The sequence below is a fragment of the Thalassophryne amazonica genome, chromosome 20 (genome assembly GCF_902500255.1).
Source record: "Thalassophryne amazonica chromosome 20, fThaAma1.1, whole genome shotgun sequence".
NCBI lineage: Eukaryota > Metazoa > Chordata > Actinopteri > Batrachoidiformes > Batrachoididae > Thalassophryne > Thalassophryne amazonica.
In genome coordinates, this window is record NC_047122.1 from 69,372,186 (window position 1) to 69,397,530 (window position 25,345).

The 25,345-nt window shown below is 44.3% G+C and overlaps 1 protein-coding gene and 1 long non-coding RNA gene across 2 annotated transcripts in view; one reads left to right on the top strand and one right to left on the bottom strand.

Annotated features, from left to right (window-relative positions):
* si:dkey-240h12.4 (death-associated protein kinase 2) overlaps window positions 1-25,345 on the top strand; it is a 104,370-nt gene that overhangs the window by 34,035 nt on the left and 44,990 nt on the right. The window contains exons 2-4 of the mRNA XM_034160545.1: window positions 2,700-2,856; window positions 12,075-12,296; window positions 20,516-20,654. Coding sequence (XP_034016436.1) covers window positions 2,795-2,856; window positions 12,075-12,296; window positions 20,516-20,654 — 423 coding nt within the window. The 5' untranslated portion in view covers window positions 2,700-2,794. The remainder of the gene's footprint in view (window positions 1-2,699; window positions 2,857-12,074; window positions 12,297-20,515; window positions 20,655-25,345) is intronic.
* Window positions 2,219-11,748, bottom strand: LOC117501629. Its single transcript, XR_004558053.1, has 3 exons — window positions 11,737-11,748; window positions 4,661-4,666; window positions 2,219-2,295 (listed from the first exon to the last, which is right to left on the bottom strand). It is a non-coding gene; the product is annotated as an uncharacterized LOC117501629 (long non-coding RNA).

The window sequence follows — 25,345 nt, forward strand, 5'->3', positions numbered from 1 at the left end:
CTTCTCTACAAGAGTCAAGACAGAAGTCAGACTACCAGAGCAAGAATTGTAGCTGAGGAAGCTTCTGCGATTTGAAGCGAAACGTCGTCACGTCAAGCAACCCAGTCCAGTCGAAGATTCAAGCTTCTCTGCTATAAAGTCATTTGTAAAACTTTGCTCATCTCAAGCGCCTCAAACTAAGCAGGGTAAACAACAACAGTAATAATAATCATCATAATAAATCCAATGATATGTGTTCCTTGCGTGTCTTGTCTGGTCCTCTGTTGTGTGTTATTTTGTCTATAATGTCCAGTGTGTAATTGTTATTCACTCCTGTGTTATATTATATTAATTACTATGGTATTGTATTATGTTACGTTTATATTTATATGTGTATGTGCATGTGTGTATGTATGTATGTATATATATATGTGTGTGCTTATGTATGTGTACATGTATATATGTGTATGTATGTATATATAGTATGTGTGTATATGTATATGTGTGTGTGTGTGTGTGTGTGTGTATGTATGGGTATGTATGTGTGTGTTCATATGTGTGTGTGTGGGTGTATGTTCACATACATATATAATTATTATTTATATGCTTTATATATTATATATGAAATATTAAGCTCAAAATGACGGCAACCGTGTAATTTAAGTAATTTAATTTAATTGAGGATGGAATTGGGGGTAGGAGTCAGTAAGCTTGTCTTCATCCCACTCCTTTCCAAGTTGATTCTGTTTGGGCTATATTAATTCATTTATGCCTTTTTTTATCTTTATTAATTTTCTTTTTTCATTTCACCATTTTATGAACAGTGTCAAGTGTGTACATAAAACTGTACTATTTGTTTATATTGTTTATATTATTGTTTATATATTATGTTGACTTGGAATAAACAAACACACACAGACAGTCATGCACACACACACCTTAATCAATATTGTTTAACTTTGTGTGGAGAAAAAAAAATGCCAAGAACATTGGTAGTAAAAATAAATAAATAATTGAAAAAAATCGCTGTTTCATTGTAAAATTAAAAAAAAGTAAGTTGTGTTGAGTATGACATAATTTCCTACTATGTTGAATGTCAATTCTGAGTCTGTTCTGTTTTTCATTCATACACTTAACAATATTCATGTTCTGAGTTTATAAAACTTGTTCTGAGTTTATAAAAAGTTGTTCTGTAAATAGTTCTCTTACTTTTGTGATCAAAAACATTAATTTGAATGTTCTGTAAATAGTTTTCAAATAAGCAATAAATATAGCAACTTCTGATCAATCCATATCAATTTCAGATTTAAAATAATGTAATGATTTAAGCCCCAGCCATTTCAGGTTAAACCACGCCCACTTCTGGTTTAGGCCACGCCCACTACGAGTTTTGGGGTTTTAAATCTTCCTATTGTGGTTCATGTTAGTTTAACAGTGTAGTTAGTGTTACTGATTTATTGTGTTTTTGCAGTTCAGTTGGTTTAGTCAGCTTAGTTAATTGCCATGTTGCCATTACCATGAGTGAAACATTTAATGCATTTGATGTCTTTTGCCACCATCTCTGTTTGTGCATGTCTAAAAATAGAAGCACCTGCACTGACACAATTTGGAAAAGACAAAAAGCTCTGCGCACGTGTACGTGTATGACTTTGATCACGGAGAAACTGTGGAGAGCTGACATTATAGTATGTTTATGTATTTTGGGTCAAGGATGAACACTGCAAAAATGGAACATTGACAGGACTAATATTTTTGGAGAAACTAAGGATATTCGCTAACATTGCTAATTACATTCTGGACTAACATGCCATTCCAACAGGGGGTGATAAATCATCTTTATATTAAAAGTGTGTGTGTGTGTGTGTGTGTGTGTGTATATACACGTGATTTTATTTAGTAAGTTCAATGTAAGTACATAATATAATTGTAAATACATTAAAAATACATGGATGACACAAGAAAGGGAAACACTTATTTCCATAAGTGGTCCATTTAAAATCAAATGAGAAAATAGAAGTAAAATAATAATAATGATAATAATAATAATAATGTGTATATTATGACAAGATCAGACAATTGCAGTAAATATGCAGTACATTAACATTAAAGAAATACATAATTAACAGGAAAAGGGGGTTGAGTTCTTCTTCTAAAAACTCTTGAGGTCTCAGGTTCTAAAAACATTCTAGAATCACACACCATTCCAACTGATTTTAGAAACAGCATAATTTATTACCATCCTTGAAAAATGTCAGCTACCTATTTTATAAACACGACCCAATGTAGAGCCAGTGGATCCCCATGGACAACTCGCTACTATTTATATCTTACTTTTTTGTATATTACTTCTACATTGTTAACTTATTAGGAAGAGATGCATCCAAAATTTCTTTGTGCTTCACTGTACAATGACAACAAAGGTATTTTAATTCTAATTCTAATTGAAGTGATCTGCAGTAATTAATGATATGAAATATTTAATCAGGTGTTGCGTGTTCACCAGTTAGTGTCTGTGTTGCCATATTGATTTTCTTTCAGTTTGAAAGTTCAGGTGTTGAACTTCATAACTGATTATTTTAGCAAAGATTTTTAAAATGTTTAGAGGTAAAATTAAATTTACTGTCTAGCCTCTGAAGAAATGCTGCAGTTTGTTTAAAATCTGTGCCTTAAGGTTTTATGTGGTACTTTGAACACTTTCTGTGTGTTGTGGTCTTTCACAGATCTTCAGGGAGAGGTTGGACACAGCTGATCAAACCAGGTCGATTGCTTAGGAACCAATAGTGGGACAATAGCAGAAGCTTCTGACATCACAGCCATGGCAGCCTTTAAACTGGAGAACGTGGAAGACTTGTATGAGATTGGAAAAGTTGTGGGAAGGTAAGGTTCCCAGGTCCACAGAGCTTTGACTGCTGTGTAGGCTCAAAGGACCCATTTTTAAAATCTCATCTCATCTTCAACCGCTTATCTGATCGGGGTCACGGGGGCAACAGCTCCAGCAGAGGACCCCGGTCTTCCCTTTCCTGGGCCACATTGACCACCTCTGACTGGAGGATCCTGAGGTGTTCCCAGGCCAGTGTGGAGATATAATCTCTCCACCTAGTCCTGGGTCTTCCCCGGGGTCTCCTCCCAGGGAGGGTTCCAGAAGGCATCCTTTCTTTTGGACAGTTCTTGATGATGTTGCTTGTTGGCTGTTTTACATTACAAAAACTGGTGTTTATTTATTTATTTTTATTTTAGTGAGGATCTGATTCCCAAAGTCATGCCTGTAGACATTAGAGAAAATTTCACACATGACTCTGGTGGTCTTGTAAAAGCATCATATTATGCAAAGTCACTTTGCATCTTCTTATCTTCTTTTTCTAGTTAAGTCAGGTGTTCTCTTAAAATCCTCAAAGTCTCTACAGTGTGCTGTGATGAGCAACTTCAGGCTCGTTTTACAATTTCACAATGAGATTCTCTGTGAGGCCCCTCCCACTGAACTACAACTTCAAATCAGAACAAAGTTGGGACTTTAGAGAAAATGCACATAAAACCCTCTGCAGTGTTTCTTACATTTGTTTTGACTTCTGTTTTCATTGCAGACAGTATGAACCCTAACCTTTTCTGCAACACTTCCCATAAAAAGTTGGGATGTTAAAGTGTAGCGGTTGTTATGTGGGCCGCTGAAGAGGAGGTACTGCTGGCCCACCACCACCAGAGGGCGCCCTGCTTGGAGTGCGGGCTCCAAGCACGAGAGGGCGCCAGACCCAGAGGAAGTGACAGCTGTCACTCATCGCACCAGCTGTCACTCATCTACACCAATACATAAGCCGGACTGCAACTCCACCTCCCCGCCGAGAAATCGACTACCAAGAGGTAATTTCTCTGCTGACTGACACGTTGTGTAATAATCTGAACTTCTGTTGCAGCCGTTTTCCTGGTGGTTTTCCTTGTCTGTGGGATTGGAGTTTGGTGTGACAGCGACAGCTTCGCCTCACACCCCAAACCAGATAAGTGGTTAACCAGGAGCTGCACGAGTGTGTGATTGGAGGTGGAGGTGCTCCCTCCTAACTGTGTACAGACTGTGGACTACTGAGTGTGCGGACTCACACTCATTCATCTTGTCTCTGCTTTCTGCCAGCAGTACCAGGGTCGACAGTCAAAGACAGAGGCCACCTGGGGACTAGGGACTTGGCGGCTCCGGTGTTCTTCAGACCGTTGGTGGTGGAAGCCGTGTGGGACGCGGCTTCTCTCTCGTCGGGGGTCTTCTATCTTCGAGCCTGCCCACACGTCACCTGGTGTTAATTGACTTTACAATTTTTGTGTGTTTAGTTGTGTGTTGTCACAACATTAAATTGTTACTTTTTGGCTTATTCATTGTCCGTTCTTTAGCGCCCCCTGTTGTGGGTCCGTGCTACGACACCTTCCCAACAGGATTTCTCGGCCATTCGTCATGGACTCCGAGGGGCGTCAACCCGAGCTTGAACGGCCAATGGAAGAGCCAGGAGCGCAGGCGTCAGCAGGAGGCATGTTGAGTGAGCTGCAGCAAATCTTAACTGCCTTCACGGCTCGGCTGGATTTAGTGGCCGAGCAGAATGTTCTCCTTAACCGGAGGGTGGAGGCTCTCACTGCCAGGGTGGAAGCGCGCGATCAGGGTGCTGCTGCAGCCACTCCTCTTGCTGGTCCTGGGCCTGTAACAGACGTTCCACTGGTCGTTCAACGACCCCCCCCACCGTCCCCTGAAGCATACATAAGCCCTCCGGAACCGTACGGAGGCTGTGTTGAGACGTGCGCAGACTTCCTCATGCAGTGTTCGCTCGTCTTTTCACAGCGTCCTGTCATGTACGAGTCAGACGCCAGCCGGGTGGCTTATGTTATTAGTCTGCTTCGAGGAGAGGCACGCGCCTGGGCTACGGCGCTTTGGGAGCAGAATTCACGGCTCCTAACGTCTTATGCTGAGTTTATACGGGAGTTCAAACAAGTTTTTGACCATCCCAACAGAGGCGAGACCGTTTCGAGCGTGCTGCTGTCAATGAGACAGGGGTGCCGCGGCGCAGCCGAGTATGCAGTCGACTTCCGCATCGCGGCAGCGAGGTCCGGCTGGAATAACGTTGCGCTCCGCGCCGCCTTCGTAAATGGACTGTCTCCCGTCCTGAAGGAGCACCTGCTGGCTAAGGAGGAACCGCGGGATTTTGACGGGCTTGTCGATTTGGTTATACGCTTAGACAACCGTTTGAATGAGCATCGTCGGGAGCAGGCCGGGGGGCGTGACCGGGCACGAGCCGTCCCTCCCCCTTCCGGTTCCGAAAGGGTGACGTCGTCCCCACGCTTCACTGCCAGAGAGCTCCGTGTGGCTACAGCTCCCCCTGCTGAGGAGGCTATGGACACGAGCAGGGCCAAAATAAAAACAAACGTCAGACAAAGGAGGCTGGCCCGCGGGGAATGTTTTGTCTGCGGCTCTTGTGAGCATATGCAGAAGGACTGCCCCAAAACGGTCAAACTACAACGCCCGTCCTTAGAAACTGGGCTAAGGGTGGGCCATAACACGCACGCGGGGAAACCCCGCAAATCTGCACGAATCCCAGTAACGATCCTTTGTGGGGATTTAACCCTTCACGCCCCAGCACTGGTAGACACGGGGTCGGAAGGGAATCTGCTGGATAGCGGATGGGCAAAGGAAGTAGGGCTCCCCCTGGTGGCTCTGCCGGCACCATTGCAGGTGCGAGCACTAGATGGCACCCTGCTTCCATTAATTACACATCAGACACAGCCAGTGACCTTGGTTGTGTCTGGAAATCACAGGGAGTGGTTTTGGGATTTCCATGGATGGTGAAGCACAATCCCCGGATAGATTGGCCGTCTGGGGTTGTGACGCAGTGGAGCGAAACCTGCCACCGGGAGTGTTTAGGATCCTCGGTTCCTCCTGGCACGACGGCTAATGAGGAGGTTAAAGTCCCCCCCAATCTATCGGCGGTGCCAAAGGAGTACCACGATCTTGCTGACGTTTTCAGCAAAGATCTGGCGCTCACTCTTCCCCCGCACCGACCGTACGATTGTGCCATCGATTTGGTCCCGGGCGCTGAGTACCCGTCCAGTAGGTTGTACAACCTCTCACGTCCGGAACGCAAATCAATGGAGACCTACATCCGGGACTCTTTAGCTGCCGGGCTGATCCGGAACTCCACCTCCCCGATGGGTGCTGGTTTCTTTTTTGTGGGCAAAAAGGACGGCGGACTCCGTCCATGCATTGATTACAGAGGGCTGAACGAGATCACGGTTCGCAACCGATACCCGTTATCTCTGTTGGATTCAGTGTTCACGCCCCTGCATGGAGCCCAAATTTTCACTAAATTGGATCTTAGAAACGCGTACCACCTGGTTCGGATCCGGAAGGGAGACGAATGGAAGACGGCATTTAACACCCCATTAGGTCACTTTGAGTACCTGGTCATGCCGTTCGGCCTCCCTAACGCCCCCGCGACGTTCCAAGCTTTGGTAAATGACGTCTTGCGGGACTTCCTGCATCGGTTCGTCTTCGTATATCTGGACGATATACTCATCTTTTCCCCGGACCCTGAGACCCATGTCCAGCATGTACGTCAGGTCCTACAGCGGTTGTTGGAGAACCGGCTGTTTGTGAAGGGTGAGAAGTGTGAGTTCCACCGCACTTCTTTGTCCTTCCTGGGGTTCATCATCTCCTCCAACTCCGTCGCCCCTGATCCGGCCAAGGTTGCGGCGGTGAGAGATTGGCCCCAACCAACAAGCCGCAGGAAATTGCAGCAGTTCCTCGGCTTTGCAAATTTCTACAGGAGGTTCATTAAAGGCTACAGTCAGGTAGTTAGCCCCCTGACTGCCCTGACCTCCACCAAGGTCCCCTTCACCTGGTCGGATCGGTGCGAAGCTGCGTTCCAGGAGTTGAAACGCCGGTTCTCGACTGCCCCAGTTCTGGTGCAGCCTGATCCTGATCGCCAGTACATAGTGGAAGTGGACGCCTCTGACTCAGGGATAGGAGCCGTGCTGTCCCAGAGCGTGGAGGCTGATAAGGTTCTCCATCCTTGTGCCTATTTTTCCCGCAGGTTGACCCCAGCTGAACGGAACTATGACGTCGGCAATCGGGAGCTCCTCGCGGTGAAGGAGGGTCTTGAAGAGTGGAGACACCTGCTGGAGGGGGCATCGTTGCCTTTCACGGTTTTCACGGACCATCGGAACCTGGAGTACATCCGGACCGCCAAGCGGCTGAACCCCAGGCAAGACCGCTGGTCTCTGTTCTTCGGGCGCTTTGACTTCCGGATCACGTACCGCCCCGGGACCAAAAACCAAAAATCAGATGCATTGTCCCGGGTGCACGAAGAAGAAGCCAAAGCGGGGCTGTCGAACCCCACCGAGACCATCATCCCCGAGTCCACTGTCGTGGCCTCCCTCACCTGGGACGTGGAGAAGACCGTCCGGGAGGCCCTGGCAAGGAGCCCGGACCCGGGGACCGGCCCCAAGAACAGAATGTACGTCCCACCAGAAGCAAGAGCTGAGTATTGGACTTCTGTCACGGGTCCAAGCTGTCCTGTCATCCCGGAGTGCGTAGGACCGTGGCAGTAGTCCAGCAGCGCTTCTGGTGGGCGTCCCTGGAAACCGACGTCCCGGACTACGTCCAGGCCTGTACCATCTGCGCCAGGGGCAAGGCGGACCATCGGAGGACCTCGGGACTCCTCCAACCCCTGCCGGTGCCTCATCGCCCCTGGTCTCACATCGGCCTGGACTTCATCACGGGCCTCCCGCCGTCCCAGGGCAACACCGTTATTCTCACGATAGTGGACCGGTTCTCCAAGGCGGCCCACTTCGTGGCCCTCCCGAAGCTCCCGACGGCCCAGGAGACGGCAGACCTCCTGGTCCACCACGTCATGCGGCTGCATGGGATACCATCGGACATTGTATCAGATCGTGGTCCCCAGTTCTCTTCGCAGGTGTGGAAGAGTTTCTGTAAGGAGCTGGGGGCCACCGTGAGTCTCTCGTCCGGGTACCACCCCCAGACAAACGGCCAGGCAGAGCGGGCTAACCAGCGGGCTGCGTCACCTCCGCGCACCCGGCGGCCTGGAGTCACCATCTGGCCTGAATCGAGTATGCCCATAACAGCCAAGTCTCGTCTGCTACCGGCCTCTCCCCTTTTGAGGCATGTTTGGGGTACCAGCCCCCATTGTTCCCGCTGGTGGAGGGAGAGGTCGGTGTGCCCTCGGTCCAGGCCCACCTCAGGAGGTGCCGCCGGGTGTGGCGGACCGCCCGCTCTGCCCTGTTAAAGGCCCGGACGAGGGCCAAGACCCATGCGGACCGCTGGCGTTCCCCGGCCTCCACATACCAGCCCGGGCAGGAGGTGTGGCTCTCGACCAAGGACATCCCTCTTTGTGTTGACTCCCCAAAACTGAAAGACAGGTTCATTGGTCCATTCCGTATCCTCAAGATCATCAACCCGGCCGCAGTGAAGCTCCAACTCCCGGCTGCACTGCGGATTCACCCTGTTTTTCATGTTTCCCGTCTGAAGCCACACCACACCTCGCCCCTCTGTGCTCCGGGACCTACGCCGCCTCCTACCCAGCTCATCGACGGGGAGCCTGCTTGGACAGTCCGCAGGCTACTGGACGTCCGTTGTAAGGGCCGGGGGTTCCAATATCTGGTGGACTGGGAGGGGTATGGACCTGAAGAACGCTCCTGGGTGAAGAGGAGCTTCATCCTGGACCCGGCCCTCCTGGCCGATTTCTACAAAAGACACCCGGACAAGCCAGGTCGGGCGCCAGGAGGCGCCCGTTGAGGGGGGGGTCCTGTTATGTGGGCCGCTGAAGAGGAGGTACTGCTGGCCCACCACCACCAGAGGGCGCCCTGCTTGGAGTGCGGGCTCCAAGCACGAGATGGCGCCAGACCCAGAGGAAGTGACAGCTGTCACTCATCGCACCAGCTGTCACTCATCTACACCAATACATAAGCCGGACTGCAACTCCACCTCCCCTGCCGAGAAATCGACTACCAAGAGGTAATTTTTCTGCTGACTGACACGTTGTGTAATAATCTGAACTTCTGTTGCAGCCGTTTTCCTGGTGGTTTTCCTTGTCTGTGGGATTGGCGTTTGGTGTGACAGCGACGACTTCGCCTCACACCGCAAACCAGATAAGTGGTTAACCAGGAGCTGCACGAGTGTGTGATTGGAGGTGGAGGTGCTCCCTCCTAACTGTGTACAGACTGTGGACTACTGAGTCTGCGGACTCACACTCATTCATCTTGTCTCTGCTTTCTGCCAGCAGTACCAGGGTCGACAGCCGAAGACAGAGGCCACCTGGGGACTCGGGACTTGGCGGCTCCGGTGTTCTTCAGACCGTTGGTGGTGGAAGCCGTGTGGGACGCAGCTTCTCTCTCGTCGGGGGTCTTCTATCTTCGAGCCTGCCCACACGTCACCTGGTGTTAATTGACTTTACAATTTTTGTGTGTTTAGTTGTGTGTTGTCACAACATTAAATTGTTACTTTTTGGCTTATTCATTGTCCGTTCTTTAGCGCCCCCTGTTGTGGGTCCGTGCTACGACACCTTCCCAACAGCAGTGCACTCTGCGTTATGTTGTTATGACTCTGCCCTATCGCTCCACTTGGATCCTTGGCACGGGAGTCGGACTCTCTAACCAGAAGGCTAAAACCCAGGGCTCTGGCCTTGTGACCAGAGAATGCTTTTGAGATGTTGGGAGTGAGGTTTACTAACTACATCTGCACAGCGACACCTGCTGGCCTCCGTTACAAAAGCATTTGCCACTCTGTAATCTTGCTATTCCTTCTCAACATTTAAGACATTTTGGCATTGAGGATACTAAGCCATGTAGTGTTTCGGGTATTTTTTGTCCCGTTCTATCTGCAGACATGTCTTAAGGTGTGCAGCAGTACAGGCTGTATCTCATTTTCCATTTAAAAATTGTCCACATTCTCTTTTGGGCTCAGGTCGGGACTGCAGATAGGCCAGTCCAGTATCTGTACCCCCTTCCTCTACAGCTTAATTATGTGGAATTGGTAGCTGAGTGGATAAGGACCTGGGGCCTCATGCACAAAGACTGACATGGATTTCCTACTGAAACATGTTGTACGCTAAAACCAAGAAACTGGTTAAGCACAAAAATATCCAGATGTATCAAAGTGTGCCTACACATGGATCCAAACACGTTCCATTTGAACATCCCACTGAAAGTGGAATTGAGCACACATGCAGACATACCAAGCTCCTCTCTTTCCACGCCCCTATTTAAATATCTAAATGCATGTAAATAGGCCTTGGGAGCTGGGAATCCCCACTCCATCAGATCACTCAACATGAACACAGAAAAGAAATTATACCGAGTGTGCAGCCACTGGGAAAGTGCTCTGCCTGATGAAAGTTTTGAGCATGCACAAAACTTTTTGATGGACTCAGCAGTCATCAGTTGACAAGGAACTTATTTTTTAGTTGGGAAAAGTACACAAAAATGACCACAAAGGGAAATCCAAAATTTTATCAGCTCCATCATGGTGTGACAAGGGCTATAGACTTTACACTTCTGCAGAAGTCTCCACTGTTTTTTCACAAGGGTGTGGTCATTGTTGTGGTATTAGGTAACATGTCCAGCGATGTGTCTCTGGACATTGAAACCAGGAGCCTGTAACTTGTGGCCTCTGACTTTTTACAAAGTAAAGGAGCATTGAGCATTTTTGTTAAGGTTACCACATCCATGAGGACCAGTGCTGTTGTGGTAGTCAGCCCTGTCGGTGACAGTGTTTACATTGAAGTGACCAGTAGTGTGTCATCTCTGGGGCAGTCATCAATCACAGAGTGAAGCTTCAAATAATAGGTCTCCCTCACTGAGACATGGCCCACTGCAGTTGAACCGCAGACGTTGGCAACAGACAAAACACCCAGTGAACGTGTGAGTCTGAGCCTCATAATATACTCAGTGTCAGGGGTGACATCTGATCTGACACTCCCTCAGTACACTGACCATTGGGCTGACCAGACCAAATGTAGGTGTACCCACTCAGATCTTTTCATTTCCAGAGCTTCACACCTCAGACAGCACCCTGCTCAGTGTGCCGCTCTCGAAGAGCGACATCTCTGCTATTTTGGCATTGTGGGACAACTCGCCCACAGATTGAGCTCGCTGGACTACTTTTGCCTGACCCAGTTTCTGGTTGTTTGCAAAATGGCGCTGAATTTGCCGATGTGAGAAGATGGTGCTGGATGACTGTGAGTATTGACTTACAATCATTTAGGTGTAAAAACACATGAGATACACAAGTTATTGTGCCAAATATTGCAATTTTCTGGGAAGTACTTTGTGTGCAGGAATTCATCAAGCACGTCGGTTGCGGGCGTGTACTAACACAGAATATACAAAAACTGTATAGAAGTTCAGCCAAAACGAGAGCGTCCACTTTTAGCTTAGCGTAAACTAAGCTAGTGGTGCTGGTGAGCGTGTGACTCGGACGGCTTGGCCACTACAGCGGGGAGTTTTAAAAGTAGCCATAGCAGCAGTGGAAGATGGTCATCCTGGCTCCGGGAAAAGATGCACCAGGTGCCAAGCTGCATGAGCCACATGCATGAATGTAGCTCTCAGCACTGCACTAGTTGCCGCCCTCCAAAGACAAGACCTTTGTTGCTCTTCTGTAATTTTATCCATTCCAGAGATGAGGTTCCAGATGCCTTTCACACTTCTCTTTCACTGTGTGTGCTGCCCCTGATGGAAGGCAGCTGCAGAATTACTCCCACTGAGCGTGGAAACAAGAACTTTACTTTTACATTCAGCAGCCAGAGACGTTTTCGTGTTGGCTAGAGTTGTAAATCCTGGAACCAACCCTCAGAATGGATTTTCTGTGGGCTGGAGTACCACCTACAGTCCGTTAGTACAAAGAGGGCCATACAACACGGAAAGAACTTTAAAATATAAACTACATTAAAAACGTGATTGTTTTTAGTTCACAAGGAGGTCATGCACCCTGTGACAGGTCGTGGTTAGTGTCCTGCTGAATGTCTTTTTCTGCATTAGAGCAACAGTATATAATTTAGAAATTAACATTATTTTCCAGTCGTGTGTGTGACTGTGATCTGTGTCTTTGCCTCACATAGTGGGCATTTTGGGCAGGTTCATGAGGTTTGTGAGCGAGCTACTGGGACTTACTGGGCTGGGAAGTTCCTGATGATTCGGAAGACTTCATACACCCGTGTGGGCCTCGAGAGGAGCAGCGTGGAGCGTGAAGTGGAGATCCTCCAGGCTCTACAACACCCAAACATTGTGGCACTCAAAGATGTTTTTGAGAGGCGAGCTGAAGTGGTGCTCATTCTGGAGCTGTGAGTTGACAAAGTGCATGTGTGTTTGATAATATATATTGGGTTTTTTTCCATGAACCCAGCGTCCATGTTATTGGACATGTACATAGTCTTTGTTTGACTTCACCAACCCGAGGAGCCTTGACAAGGTCGCTGTGTTAATGCGACTAGTTGGTGTTTCAATAGGAACAGGTGGCTGCAAAGACTTCAATCTTTCCACACAGTCGCAGCTGATACAAACTGCAGGAATTGTGAGAATGTTTGCTCTAATGTGAGTGATTCAAATGTTTTTATGTGATATCAGCAGTATGTATTTATTTTCCACTGCAGCTTGTTAATTCCACAGAGACACAGCACTGATCACAGATTTGTTCTAGTCACTGCTGGTTATTCCACACAGTCAAAGTCAGATATTTGTATGTTCCTATGATTTGGCTTTTGTTTGTGACAGGGGTGCCCACACATTCTCGGTTTGCGAGCTACTTTTAAAATGACCAAGTCATAATGATCTACCTGCATTACAAATGCTGAACAGACTTAGTCCCTGAGTAATACTGACTTAAACATTTTAGCTGTTAAAATTATTATTATTATTGTTGTTGTTGTTGTTGTTATTATAAGTAGTAGTATTTAATAGTATGAAAAAATGTCTGAAAAAGTGGACCTTTAACCCTCGGATTTGGACCTGTTTTTCTGTCTGAGCAGGAATAATGGATAACATGTATTTATGCAGAAGGCATGATGTGATTGACAGGGAAGAAAGTTACATCATATCATCCTCAGAAAGAGACTTTTGGTGCATTGTGGGAAAGAAAAAGTGTTAGTACAAGTATCTGTCATTAACACATTGCAGGTCTTTAGCTCTGTTTTTACTTAACCACAACGAAGACCCTCACAGAGCAGCACAGAGTTTTAAAGAAAAGAAAAGTGTAATAATGTCTTTGTAAAGCTCACTGCAGGTGTGCTGTCGTCACCACGCTTTGAGACACAGACATGATGACAACTGTTTTTTTTTTTTTTTCCAACTAAGGTGTTACTGCACAAAACAGCGGATGTACTAGTCCATTATTTATAGACTGGCACCTCCCTATTTAGCTGATCTAATTAAACCCTATGTACCGGCCCGTGATTTGCGTTCTCAGGGTGCAGGACTACTTTGTGTCCCTAGGGTGAATAAAAAGTCTGTGGGTCACAGAGCTTTCTCTTATCGTGCCCCTGTTCTGTGGCATGATCTCCCTGCATCAATAAAATAGTCAGATTCTGTAGAGACTTTCAAGTCCAGACTTCAGATCCATTTATTCTCCCTCTCGTACGGTGAGCATACTGCCATAGCACGGTACTATGCTTCTTATCCTTTTAAATTCATTCCATTAGTAAATGGAGCGGGTCTCTGCTCCATCTCTTGATCTTTTCTCAGACTCTGTGTCCCAGTTTGAGCTGAATGGAGTAAACTTTCCATCTGATGTGTCCCTCAGTTCAGCATCAGTGTCCTCTGATGTTCGTACCTCAGACAAACTCAAGTTCCCCTCAGATCCTCCAGACTGGACATAACTGAGACTGAGCACCAAAAGTGCATTAACATCTGACTTAGTTTTTAGCAGACCTCTAAATGTGCTTGGACTAACAGTTGTGGCTTAATTTGCCCCAGAGTTTGTTTTTTTTTAATGTTTTTCTTTGCAACAAAAAATGGACACTCCAACCTGTAGAGAAAGTATAAATGGAAAATTCAAATAAAAACAAGGTCCTCAATTCTGCATTGCAACATGGCCAAGTTAAAGTCAACTTTTGGTGTGATTCTTTTGAGTCAAGACTTGAATGTTTTTCCACATATTCCAAATTTTATAACAATCTCCTCTGTCAGAAATGGTGGACTTATTGAAAAGTCGAGACATGCACCATGTAGAATACAGTGAGTGAATTCACCTGGATAATATCCATCCTCTCCAGTTTCATATGAAAACTTAAAAACAATAAATGCTGTCATCATCTAACTTAGCAAAATGAAAGTGCATATAATGAGGACAAACTCATAATTTGGTGAGCTTTGATGCACCAGATCAGTCAAAAAAGGGGCATTTGTTGTGCCTGTGGAATGTCCTGTAGCTGTGTGCCACCTGCTGGATGAGAAGAGGATTTTTTGGATTGATGATGTGGCTGACAGTGACTGTGTAATATGAGCAGATTAATTTGTCTGTCTGTCTTATTGGGGAAGTGATGGTGTAGTGGATAAGCGGTGGGCTCAACACCAGAGGATCCTGGGTTCAAGCCCCTGTCTGGCCAGAAAATCACTAAGGGCCCTTGGGCAAGGTCATTAATCTCCACGTTGCTCCTGGTGCGTCATGAGTGCCTTGCATGGCTGCACCCTGACATTGGTGTGAATGAATGTGAGGCATCATTGTAAAGTCCTTCGAGCTTCTGATTCAGATTCAGCACTATATAAAATAATTTTATTTGTTATAAATGTGCTGGATTTCACGACTGCATAAATTCTGAAATGTGGAACATGGAACGGACTCTGCCGCGGGAACAGGCCCACTGAATGGTGTGAACACTGCTGGATGACCACTGACTGTCGACTGGACGCCTGCGTGGACTTTTCATCAAATGCATCTTCATTTGTTGTGTTATGTTTTATTTTATAAAACTTTGCAAAATCTTGTAACTATTAGCATGGCCCAAGCAGAGGGTCGCCCCTTTGAGTCTGGTCTGCTTGAGTTTTCTTCCTCAATATCTTCAGAAGGAGTCTTTTCTTACCACTGTCTCCTGTGTTCTTGCTCTGGGGGTTGGTAAGGTTAGACCTTACTTGTGAAAGCACCTTGAGAGAGCTTTGTTGTGATTTGGTGCTGCTACACTGATGACACCCAACTCTACATTTAAACTAATCCAAGCCCCTGTGCAGCCCTGCCCTCATCCACACTCTCCATCTGCCTGGAGAAGATAATGGTGTGGATGATGACTACCTTCCTGCAACTAAACAGCACATAAGCAGAAGCCATTGTTGTTGCCACCCCACACCATCATCCACCATCACCAGCATTACCTTCACCGGATACAACATCCACCTCTCATCTTCAGTCACTAACCTCGCTGTCAGAATGGACCCTAACCTGATCTTTGAGGCTCACATAAACAAATGTTACGCCAAAATAAAAATTTCTCCCGTTAATTTTCTGTTGATGACTGGATTAAACTAGATCAGACCACAGTGTGTTTCTTAATGACAGGAGAGAAGTTTAAGGCGCACACCCAAAGCAGCTGTTCACATCTGCTGACACGTTCTGACTGCAGTATTCTCTGATCACCGATTCGCTGAAAACCTGATACGTCTGCTGCACGTGAAGAGTTCAGAGTTTGAGCATAGGTTTGGAGCTTGTTTCTGATATCGGCCACTGATGCGCAATAGAAAATTTTGGATGACAGGGTAAGCCAATAAATAGCCTAATAAATCAAATACTCTATTATCTAATAAGATGTGTACCTTGTCTCTACAGACGTAACCTAATCAGTCTAATTGTGTGTTGAGATGGTCGGCTACAGACTTCAACTGGTTGCAAACATTGTGTGACGTGCGATATGAAGGAGCTAGGTCATTTAAAGGACATGTTGCACGTTATTTAATGTCCTGGTTAGCAAGTATTCAAGATTGTAAGTTTGTCAGTGCACATTTTATTTTAATGCTAATTATTAGTGACGAGAAACCGAAGTGTTTTGAGCCACTGAATCAATATTGATATGAAGCAATTGTGTTGCTATATATCGAATGTTTAGCTCATGTTCAAAACATTTGAGGTGCAGTCGAAGGGGAAAAATCCTGTATGGCAGTCGAGGTGGTCTCTAACTGCATTCTGTCCCAGCCATTACTAGGTGAGAGGCAGGTTCATCCTGGACAGGCCACCAGTCCCTCATAGGACCAACACATGGAGACAGATATCCACAGTCACACCTATGGCCAGTTTAGAGTCACCAGTTCACCGAACCTGCAAGTCTTTGGAAGTGGGAGGAAGCTGGAGCACCTGGAGGGAATCTGTGCAAACAAAGGGGACAACATGCAAACTCCACACAAAAACGACTGGGCGTAGAATGATCTCAAGACCTTCTCTCTGTGAGGCAACACCACTAACCACGACGCCACTATGCTGCTCCCATTCAAGCAGAAATCATTCATTCTAAGATGGAATAAAAGTCTGAATAAAAACAAAGTCCTCTGTAAAATTAAAGAGTTTCATATGGTGGGCTTCATAGATAATTGGCAAAGCTTCTGGGGAAAACCTGGTCTTGTTAGGAGAGACGGCATCCATCCCACTTTGGATGGAGCAGCTCTCATTTCTAGAAATCTGGCCAATTTTCTTAAATCCTACAAACCGTGACTATCCAGGGTTGGGACCAGGAAGCAGAGTTGTAGTCTTACACACCTCTCTGCAGCTTCTCTCCCCCTGCCATCCCCTCATTACCCCATCCTCGTAGAGACGGTGCCTGCTCCCAGACTACCAATAACCAGCAAAAATCTATTTAAGCATAAAAATTCAAAAAGAAAAAATAATATAGCACCTTCAACTGCACCACAGACTAAAACAGTTAAATGTGGTCTATTAAACATTAGGTCTCTCTCTTCTAAGTCCCTGTTGGTAAATGATATAATAATTGATCAACATATTGATTTATTCTGCCTAACAGAAACCTGGTTACAGCAGGATGAATATGTTAGTTTAAATGAGTCAACACCCCCGAGTCACACTAACTGTCAGAATGCTCGTAGCATGGGCCGGGGCGGAGGATTAGCAGCAATCTTCCATTCCAGCTTATTAATTAATCAAAAACCCAGACAGAGCTTTAATTCATTTGAAAGCTTGTCTCTTAGTCTTGTCCATCCAAATTGGAAGTCCCAAAAACCAGTTTTATTTGTTATTATCTATCGTCCACCTGGTCGTTACTGTGAGTTTCTCTGTGAATTTTCAGACCTTTTGTCTGACTTAGTGCTTAGCTCAGATAAGATAATTATAGTGGGCGATTTTAACGTCCACACAGATGCTGAGAATGACAGCCTCAACACTGCATTTAATCTATTATTAGACTCTATTGGCTTTGCTCAAAAAGTAAATGAGTCCACCCACCACTTTAATCATATCTTAGATCTTGTTCTGACTTATGGTATGGAAATAGAAGACTTAACAGTATTCCCTGAAAACTCCCTTCTGTCTGATCATTTCTTAATAACATTTACATTTACTCTGATGGACTACCCAGCAGTGGGGAATAAGTTTCATTACACTAGAAGTCTTTCAGAAAGCGCTGTAACTAGGTTTAAGGATATGATTCCTTCTTTATGTTCTCTAATGCCATATACCAACACAGTGCAGAGTAGCTAGCTAAACTCTGTAAGGGAGATAGAGTATCTCGTCAATAGTTTTACATCCTCATTGAAGACAACTTTGGATGCTGTAGCTCCTCTGAAAAAGAGAGCTTTAAATCAGAAGTGTCTGACTCCGTGGTATAACTCACAAACTCGTAGCTTAAAGCAGATAACCCGTAAGTTGGAGAGGAAATGGCGTCTCACTAATTTAGAAGATCTTCACTTAGCCTGGAAAAAGAGTCTGTTGCTCTATAAAAAAGCCCTCCGTAAAGCTAGGACATCTTTCTACTCATCACTAATTGAAGAAAATAAGAACAACCCCAGGTTTCTTTTCAGCACTGTAGCCAGGCTGACAAAGAGTCAGAGCTCTATTGAGCTGAGTATTCCATTAACTTTAACTAGTAATGACTTCATGACTTTCTTTGCTAACAAAATTTTAACTATTAGAGAAAAAATTACTCATAACCATCCCAAAGACGTATCGTTATCTTTGGCTGCTTTCAGTGATGCCGGTATTTGGTTAGACTCTTTCTCTCAGATTGTTCTGTCTGAGTTATTTTCATTTGTTACTTCATCCAAACCATCAACATGTTTATTAGACCCCATTCCTACCAGGCTGCTCAAGGAAGCCCTACCATTATTTAATGCTTCGATCTTAAATATGATCAATCTATCTTTGTTAGTTGGCTATGTACCACAGGCTTTTAAGGTGGCAGTAATTAAACCATTACTTAAAAAGCCATCACTTGACCCAGCTATCTTAGCTAATTATAGGCCAATCTCCAACCTTCCTTTTCTCTCAAAAATTCTTGAAAGGGTAGTTGTAAAACAGCTAACTGATCATCTGCAGAGGAATGGTCTATTTGAAGAGTTTCAGTCAGGTTTTAGAATTCATCATAGTACAGAAACAGCATTAGTGAAGGTTACAAATGATCTTCTTATGGCCTCGGACAGTGGACTCATCTCTGTGCTTGTTCTGTTAGACCTCAGTGTTGCTTTTGATACTGTTGACCATAAAATTTTATTACAGAGATTAGAGCATGCCATAGGTATTAAAGGCACTGCGCTGCGGTGGTTTGAATCATATTTATCTAATAGATTACAATTTGTTCATGTAAATGGGGAATCTTCTTCACAGACTAAGGTTAATTATGGAGTTCCACAAGGTTCTGTGCTAGGACCAGTTTTATTCACTTTATACATGCTTCCCTTAGGCAGTATTATTAGACGGTATTGCTTAAATTTTCATTGTTACGCAGATGATACCCAGCTTTATCTATCCATGAAGCCAGAGGACACACACCAATTAGCTAAACTGCAGGATTGTCTTACAGACATAAAGACATGGATGACCTCTAATTTCCTGCTTTTAAACTCAGATAAAACTGAAGTTATTGTACTTGGCCCCACAAATCTTAGAAACATGGTGTCTAACCAGATCCTTACTCTGGATGGCATTACCCTGACCTCTAGTAATACTGTGAGAAATCTTGGAGTCATTTTTGATCAGGATATGTCATTCAAAGCGCATATTAAACAAATATGTAGGACTGCTTTTTTGCATTTACGCAATATCTCTAAAATCAGAAAGGTCTTGTCTCAGAGTGATGCTGAAAAACTAATTCATGCATTTATCTCCTCTAGGCTGGACTATTGTAATTCATTATTATCAGGTTGTCCTAAAAGTTCCCTAAAAAGCCTTCAGTTAATTCAAAATGCTGCAGCTAGAGTACTGACGGGGACTAGAAGGAGAGAGCATATCTCACCCATATTGGCCTCTCTTCATTGGCTTCCTGTTAATTCTAGAATAGAATTTAAAATTCTTCTTCTTACTTATAAGGTTTTGAATAATCAGGTCCCATCTTATCTTAGGGACCTCGTAGTACCATATCACCCCAATAGAGCGCTTCGCTCTCAGACTGCAGGCTTACTTGTAGTTCCTAGGGTTTGTAAGCGTAGAATGGGAGGCAGAGCCTTCAGCTTTCAGGCTCCTCTCCTGTGGAACCAGCTCCCAATTCAGATCAGGGAGACAGACACCCTCTCTACTTTTAAGATTAGGCTTAAAACTTTCCTTTTTGCTGGGGCTTATGGTTGGGGCTGGATCAGGTGACCCTGAACCATCCCTTAGTTATGCTGCTATAGACGTAGACTGCTGGGGGGTTCCCATGATGCACTGTTTCTTTCTCTTTTTGCTCTGTATGCACCACTCTGCATTTAATCATTAGTGATTGATCTCTGCTCTCTTCCACAGCATGTCTTTTTCCTGGTTCTCTCCCTCAGCCCCAACCAGTCCCAGCAGAAGACTGCCCCTCCCTGAGCCTGGTTCTGCTGGAGGTTTCTTCCTGTTAAAAGGGAGTTTTTCCTTCCCACTGTAGCCAAGTGCTTGCTCACAGGGGGTCGTTTTGACCGTTGGGGTTTTACATAATTATTGTATGGCCTTGCCTTACAATATAAAGCGCCTTGGGGCAACTGTTTGTTGTGATTTGGCGCTATATAAAAAAAATTGATTGATTGATTGATTGATTGATTGATATTGCCCCTTATCTCTGCAAATTACATCCATTTATTCATGGTTTTTGGATCACGATGTGTCCCAATGTCACATTGTTTTAACGTTTGTGCTCACATTGTGCTACAACGCTACTTGTACCACAGATTACACTCATTATCGTGCCCAGATTGTTTTTTGGGGGGCAACAAAAGCGTAGGCAATCAGCCTTAAAAAGGAATCAGGCTGCTGTATACTGATATGTGGATGTTTGTGATGATGAAGAAAGTGAGCAACAAAAAGCGCATTAGTGTTGTATATTCTACAATGTTTGTCTATTTCCGTGGAAAGGTGTTTTGTAAGAAACCTCATATGTCTCCAACATTGCTGTTTGACTTTTAGAGTACATGGTGGAGAGTTATTTGACTTCATTGCTGAGAAGGACTACCTGTCAGAGACTGAGGCCATTCAGTTCATGAAGCAGATCCTGGAGGGAATGCGCTTCATGCACAGCAAGAATATTGCCCATTTTGATCTCAAGGTAATGCTCAGCTCATCGTTTGCAGTTAATTTATTTGACAGGATATATCAGTTCTTCCAATACAGTGGCTTGCAAAAGTATTCAGGCCCTTGATACTTCATGCATCTTTATTTATTTATGCCATTTCAAATCCAAAAAGTAAATCAGGCTTCTCAATGTAAAACTTTCTAAAATGATCTTCCTTAAACTCAAAGTCAAAGTAAATCTCTACAACTTGATATAAATAAATTAAAAATACAGTGAGGAAAATAAATATTTGAACACCTTGTGATTTGCAAGTTCTCCCACTTAGGATTCATGGAGGGGTCTGAAATTTTCATCTTAGGTGCATGTCCACTGTGAGAGACATAATCTAATAAAAAAAAAAAATCCGGAAATCAATGTATGATTTTTTAATAATTTATTTCTATGTTACTGCTGCAAATAAGTATTTGATCCCCTACCAACCAGCAAGAATTCTGTCTCTCACAGACCTGTTAATTTTTCTTTAAGAAGCCCTCTTATTCTGCACTCTTTACCTGTATTAATTGCACCTGTTTGAACTTGTTACCTGTATAAAAGACACCTGTTCACACACTCAATCAATCACACTCCAACCTGTCCACCATAGCCAAGACCAAAGAGCTGTCTAAGGACACCAGGGACAAAACTGTAGACCTGCACAAGGCTGGGATGGACTACAGGACAACAGGCAAGCAGCTTGGTAGAAGACAACAACTGTTATGATTATTTATTAGAAAGTGGAAGAAACTCAAGATGACTGTCAATCTCCCTCGGTCTGGGATTCCATGCAAGATCTCACTTTGTGGGGTAAGGATGATTCTGAGAAAGCTCAGAACTACACAGGAGGACCTGGTCAATGACCTGAAGAGAGCTGGGACCACAGTCACAAAGATTACATTAGTAACACATGATGCTGTCATGGTTTAAAATCCTGCAGGGCAGCAAGGTCCCCCTGCTCAAGCCAGCACATGTCCAGGCCCGTTTGAAGTTCACCAGTGACCATCTGGATGATCCAGAGGAGGCATGGGAGAAGGTCATGTGGTCAGATGAGACCAGAATAGAGCTTTTTGGAATCAACTCCACTTACCATGTTTAGAGGATGAGAACAACCCCAAGAAACCCATCCCAACCGTGAATTATGGGAGTGGAATCATCATACTCTGGGGGTGCTCTTCTGCAAAGGGGACACGACAACTGCACTGTATTGAAGGGAGGATGGATGGGGTCATGTATTGCATGATTTTGGCAAACAACCTCCTTCCCTCAGTAAGATCATTGAAGATGGGTCATGGCTGGGTCTTCAACATGACAATGACCCCAAACACACAGCCAGAGCAACTAAGGAGGGGGTCCGTAAGAAGCATTTCAAGGTCCTGGAGTGGCCTGGCCAGTCTCTAGACCTGAACTCAATAGAAAATCTTTGGAGGGAGCTGAAACTCCAAACCTGAAAGATCTAGAGAAGATCTGTATGGAGGAGTGGACCAAAATCCCTGCTGCAGTGTGTGAAAACCTGGTGAAAAACTACAGGAAACGTTTGACCTCTGGAATTGCAAACAAAGGCTACTGTACCAAATATTAACATTGATTTTCACAGGTGTTCAAATACTTATTTGCAGCAGTAACATACAAATAAATTATTTTAAAAAATCATACATTGTGATTTCTGATTTTTTTATTTTTTTATTTTTTAGATTATGTCTCTCACAGTGGACATGCACCTAAGATGAAAATTTCAGACCCCTCCATGATTTCTAAGTGGGAGAACCTGCAAAATCGCAGGGTGTTCAAATACTTATTTTCCTCACTGTATAAAAGCCAAGATGATGTGTTGCATAAGTAATCAGCCTGTGTGGTATAATACCTGGAAATTGCTAGTTTAATTGCCAGTTTTCTTTCAACATCAGGGGATGGATACATGAACATTTCCAAGTCACTGAATATGTCTTGGACTTTATTTACATCAGTTATGAAGAAATACAAACAGTATGACACTCTGTGGTAAATCTGCATGGAGTAGACAGTTCTCAAAAACAGGAGAAGAATGAGGAAAGCCACCAAGACACCCAGACAACCCAGAAGAACTTACAGGCTTCTGTGGCTGTGATTGGAGAAATTGTACACAGTGCATGTTTTGCATTTTGTATCTCCAGTTATACAGCTTCAAGATGAAGAGGTACAGAGGAGGATTTTATTAAAAAGAAGAGCTGAAAGTTCAGCTCCAATTTGCCAGAAGGTACATCTGGGATGCAGGCCTAGATTTGATGTTTTGTTGAAGGAGAATCCTTCTCTGCTCAAGAAGAAACCTCAAGCAGACGGGACTCATCAGGGTGACATCTGCTGTGGCCAAAGTAACAACACAGAGCAATGTACAACGTGTGGCAGTGGAAGTATTTCAGTTAAACAGCCTCATATAGTGCAGTGTTTACAGTGACAAGTGGTGAAAAGGCAACCAGGTGTTACATGTTGTGCAGGCGCAGAGACAAATTGAACCACCCCAAAAACTGGCAGCCAGGACACGGAGGTGAAGATGCAAAAACCACCGGGTTTTAATGATCCAAAGTGACCAACAGTTCAACAAACCATGTCACTGGAACACCATTCAAGGCAGCTGGTCAAAAACTGCTTCTTTCAGCTGCGCAGTATTGCCAAGTTCAGGCCCGTGGTGTCTGAGGCTGAGCTTCAGTGGAATGATCTCCCTGTGTCAGATTCTGTGGAGACTTTCAAGTCCAGACTTGAGATGCACTTATTTTCCCTTTTGTATGGTTAGCATACTGGTATAGTATAGTTCTACGCTTTTTACTCTTTTAATTAATTTTATTAGTAAACGGACTGTGCCGTGGCCTCAACTTTACCTAAATTCTGGGTCTTTTAGTGAAGTTTAGGGCTAGTGGCCAGCGATCACCTTAGTATTTCCTGTTTTTCTTGTTTATTGCTGACAAATTATACTGTATTTGTTGTCTTTCTGATGCTTGATTCTCTTTTTTCCGTTTAAAGTGCAGCTCCATCCAGAGATGGGAGTTGTATTTGTGCTGGAGACCCTCCTGTCCTGTGCACCAACAGCATTTCTTGTATATTCGTTTTGTGAATTGTTCTGTAATTTATGTCTGTATCATGGCCCAAGCAGAGGGTCACCCCTTTGAGTCTGGTCTGCTTGAGGTTTCTTCCTCAGAGGGAGTTTTTTCTTACCACTGTTGCTCTGGGGGTTAGTAAGGTTAGACCTTACCTGTGTGCAGCGCCTTATTTTTTTTAATCTTATCTTATCTTAGCCTTTATTTGAAAAGGGACAATGTACAGAGACATTAAGCTCATAAAACAAAGATGATCTGTACCAGATTATAGCTAAATAGCTAGTTTCCATCTGCAGTCCCCATTACATAATAAAATACAGTGGAAAAAAAAAAAACTCAGTCAAACAATACCACACATACAGTCCGACACTGTCAGACACACACACTCCCACAACCTCTCCAACTTTCACACATGTACAATATAAAATACACATTTCAACAATGATTGCAATTATAGACAAGTCCTTATCTTTTAAAATATATATATATATATATATATATATATATTTATACAATGACCTACCTAATATATCTATCATTTTATATCAGGACATAAATAACAAATAACCACTTCTACACAAAATATTAGTGCTGGCAGGTTTGGTTGTTCCCTAGCCACTGTTTAAGCTCTGCTGTGAAGGTGATATAGTTTGTCTGATGTTTTAGTTCATTTGGAAGGTTGTTCCATTCTTTTATGGCATTATAAGAAAAGGCAGTTTGTGCAAATGAGGTTTTGCGCTTTGGGATGGCACACTGCCCCCTGGTGGACGCTCGTGTGGCTCTGGTGGTGACTGTGGATGTGAAGTGAACAAAGTCGTTAAGTGGTGCAGGTGCAGAGTTATTTAAGATTCTGAAGACCAGGCGAATTGAGGCAAATCTCTGGATATTATCAAAATTGTGGAGTCCATGTTTTTCTAGAATATGGCAATGATGGTATTGTCTTGGTTTCCTGTCCAGTACTTTTAGGGCTTGCTTGTGAAGTGATTCTAGTGGCCTGAGGGTGGTTTTTCCTGCCTGGGACCAGCAGGTTATGCAGTAGTAAACACGGGACATTATCATGGCATTAAAGAAGATTTGTGCAGCTTCTTGTGTGAGTGAGTTTCTAATGCATTTAAAAGTTTTAATATTGTATTTGAGGCTTTGACACAGTTGTTTAACGTGTTTTTTGAAGGTGAGTGTGGGGTCTAACATGATACCTAAATATTTGTACTCTGTCACATTCTGAATTGTTTCTCCATTTACTGTAATATTGGGAAAGGGTGACTTTTTGCATTTATTAGTGAAATACATTGTGGCAGTTTTCTTTGTGTTTAGGGTGAGGCATGAGTCATGTAGCCACCTGGCTACCTTCTCCATGGCCACAGTGAGTTTATTGGCTACCTGTTCTGCATCCTTCCCCCAGGCTTAAACGACCGTGTCATCTGCGTACATCTGGACGTGTACATCTTCACATACAGATGGAAGGTCGTTTATATAGAGTGAGAAAAGGAGAGGGCCAATATTAGAGCCTTGTGGCAAACCAAAATGGATATTTTCTGTAGATGAACTGATGTTATTGATGTGGACACACTGAGAGCGGTCGGACAGGTAGGACTTAATCCAGGCCAGAGTATTTAAAGA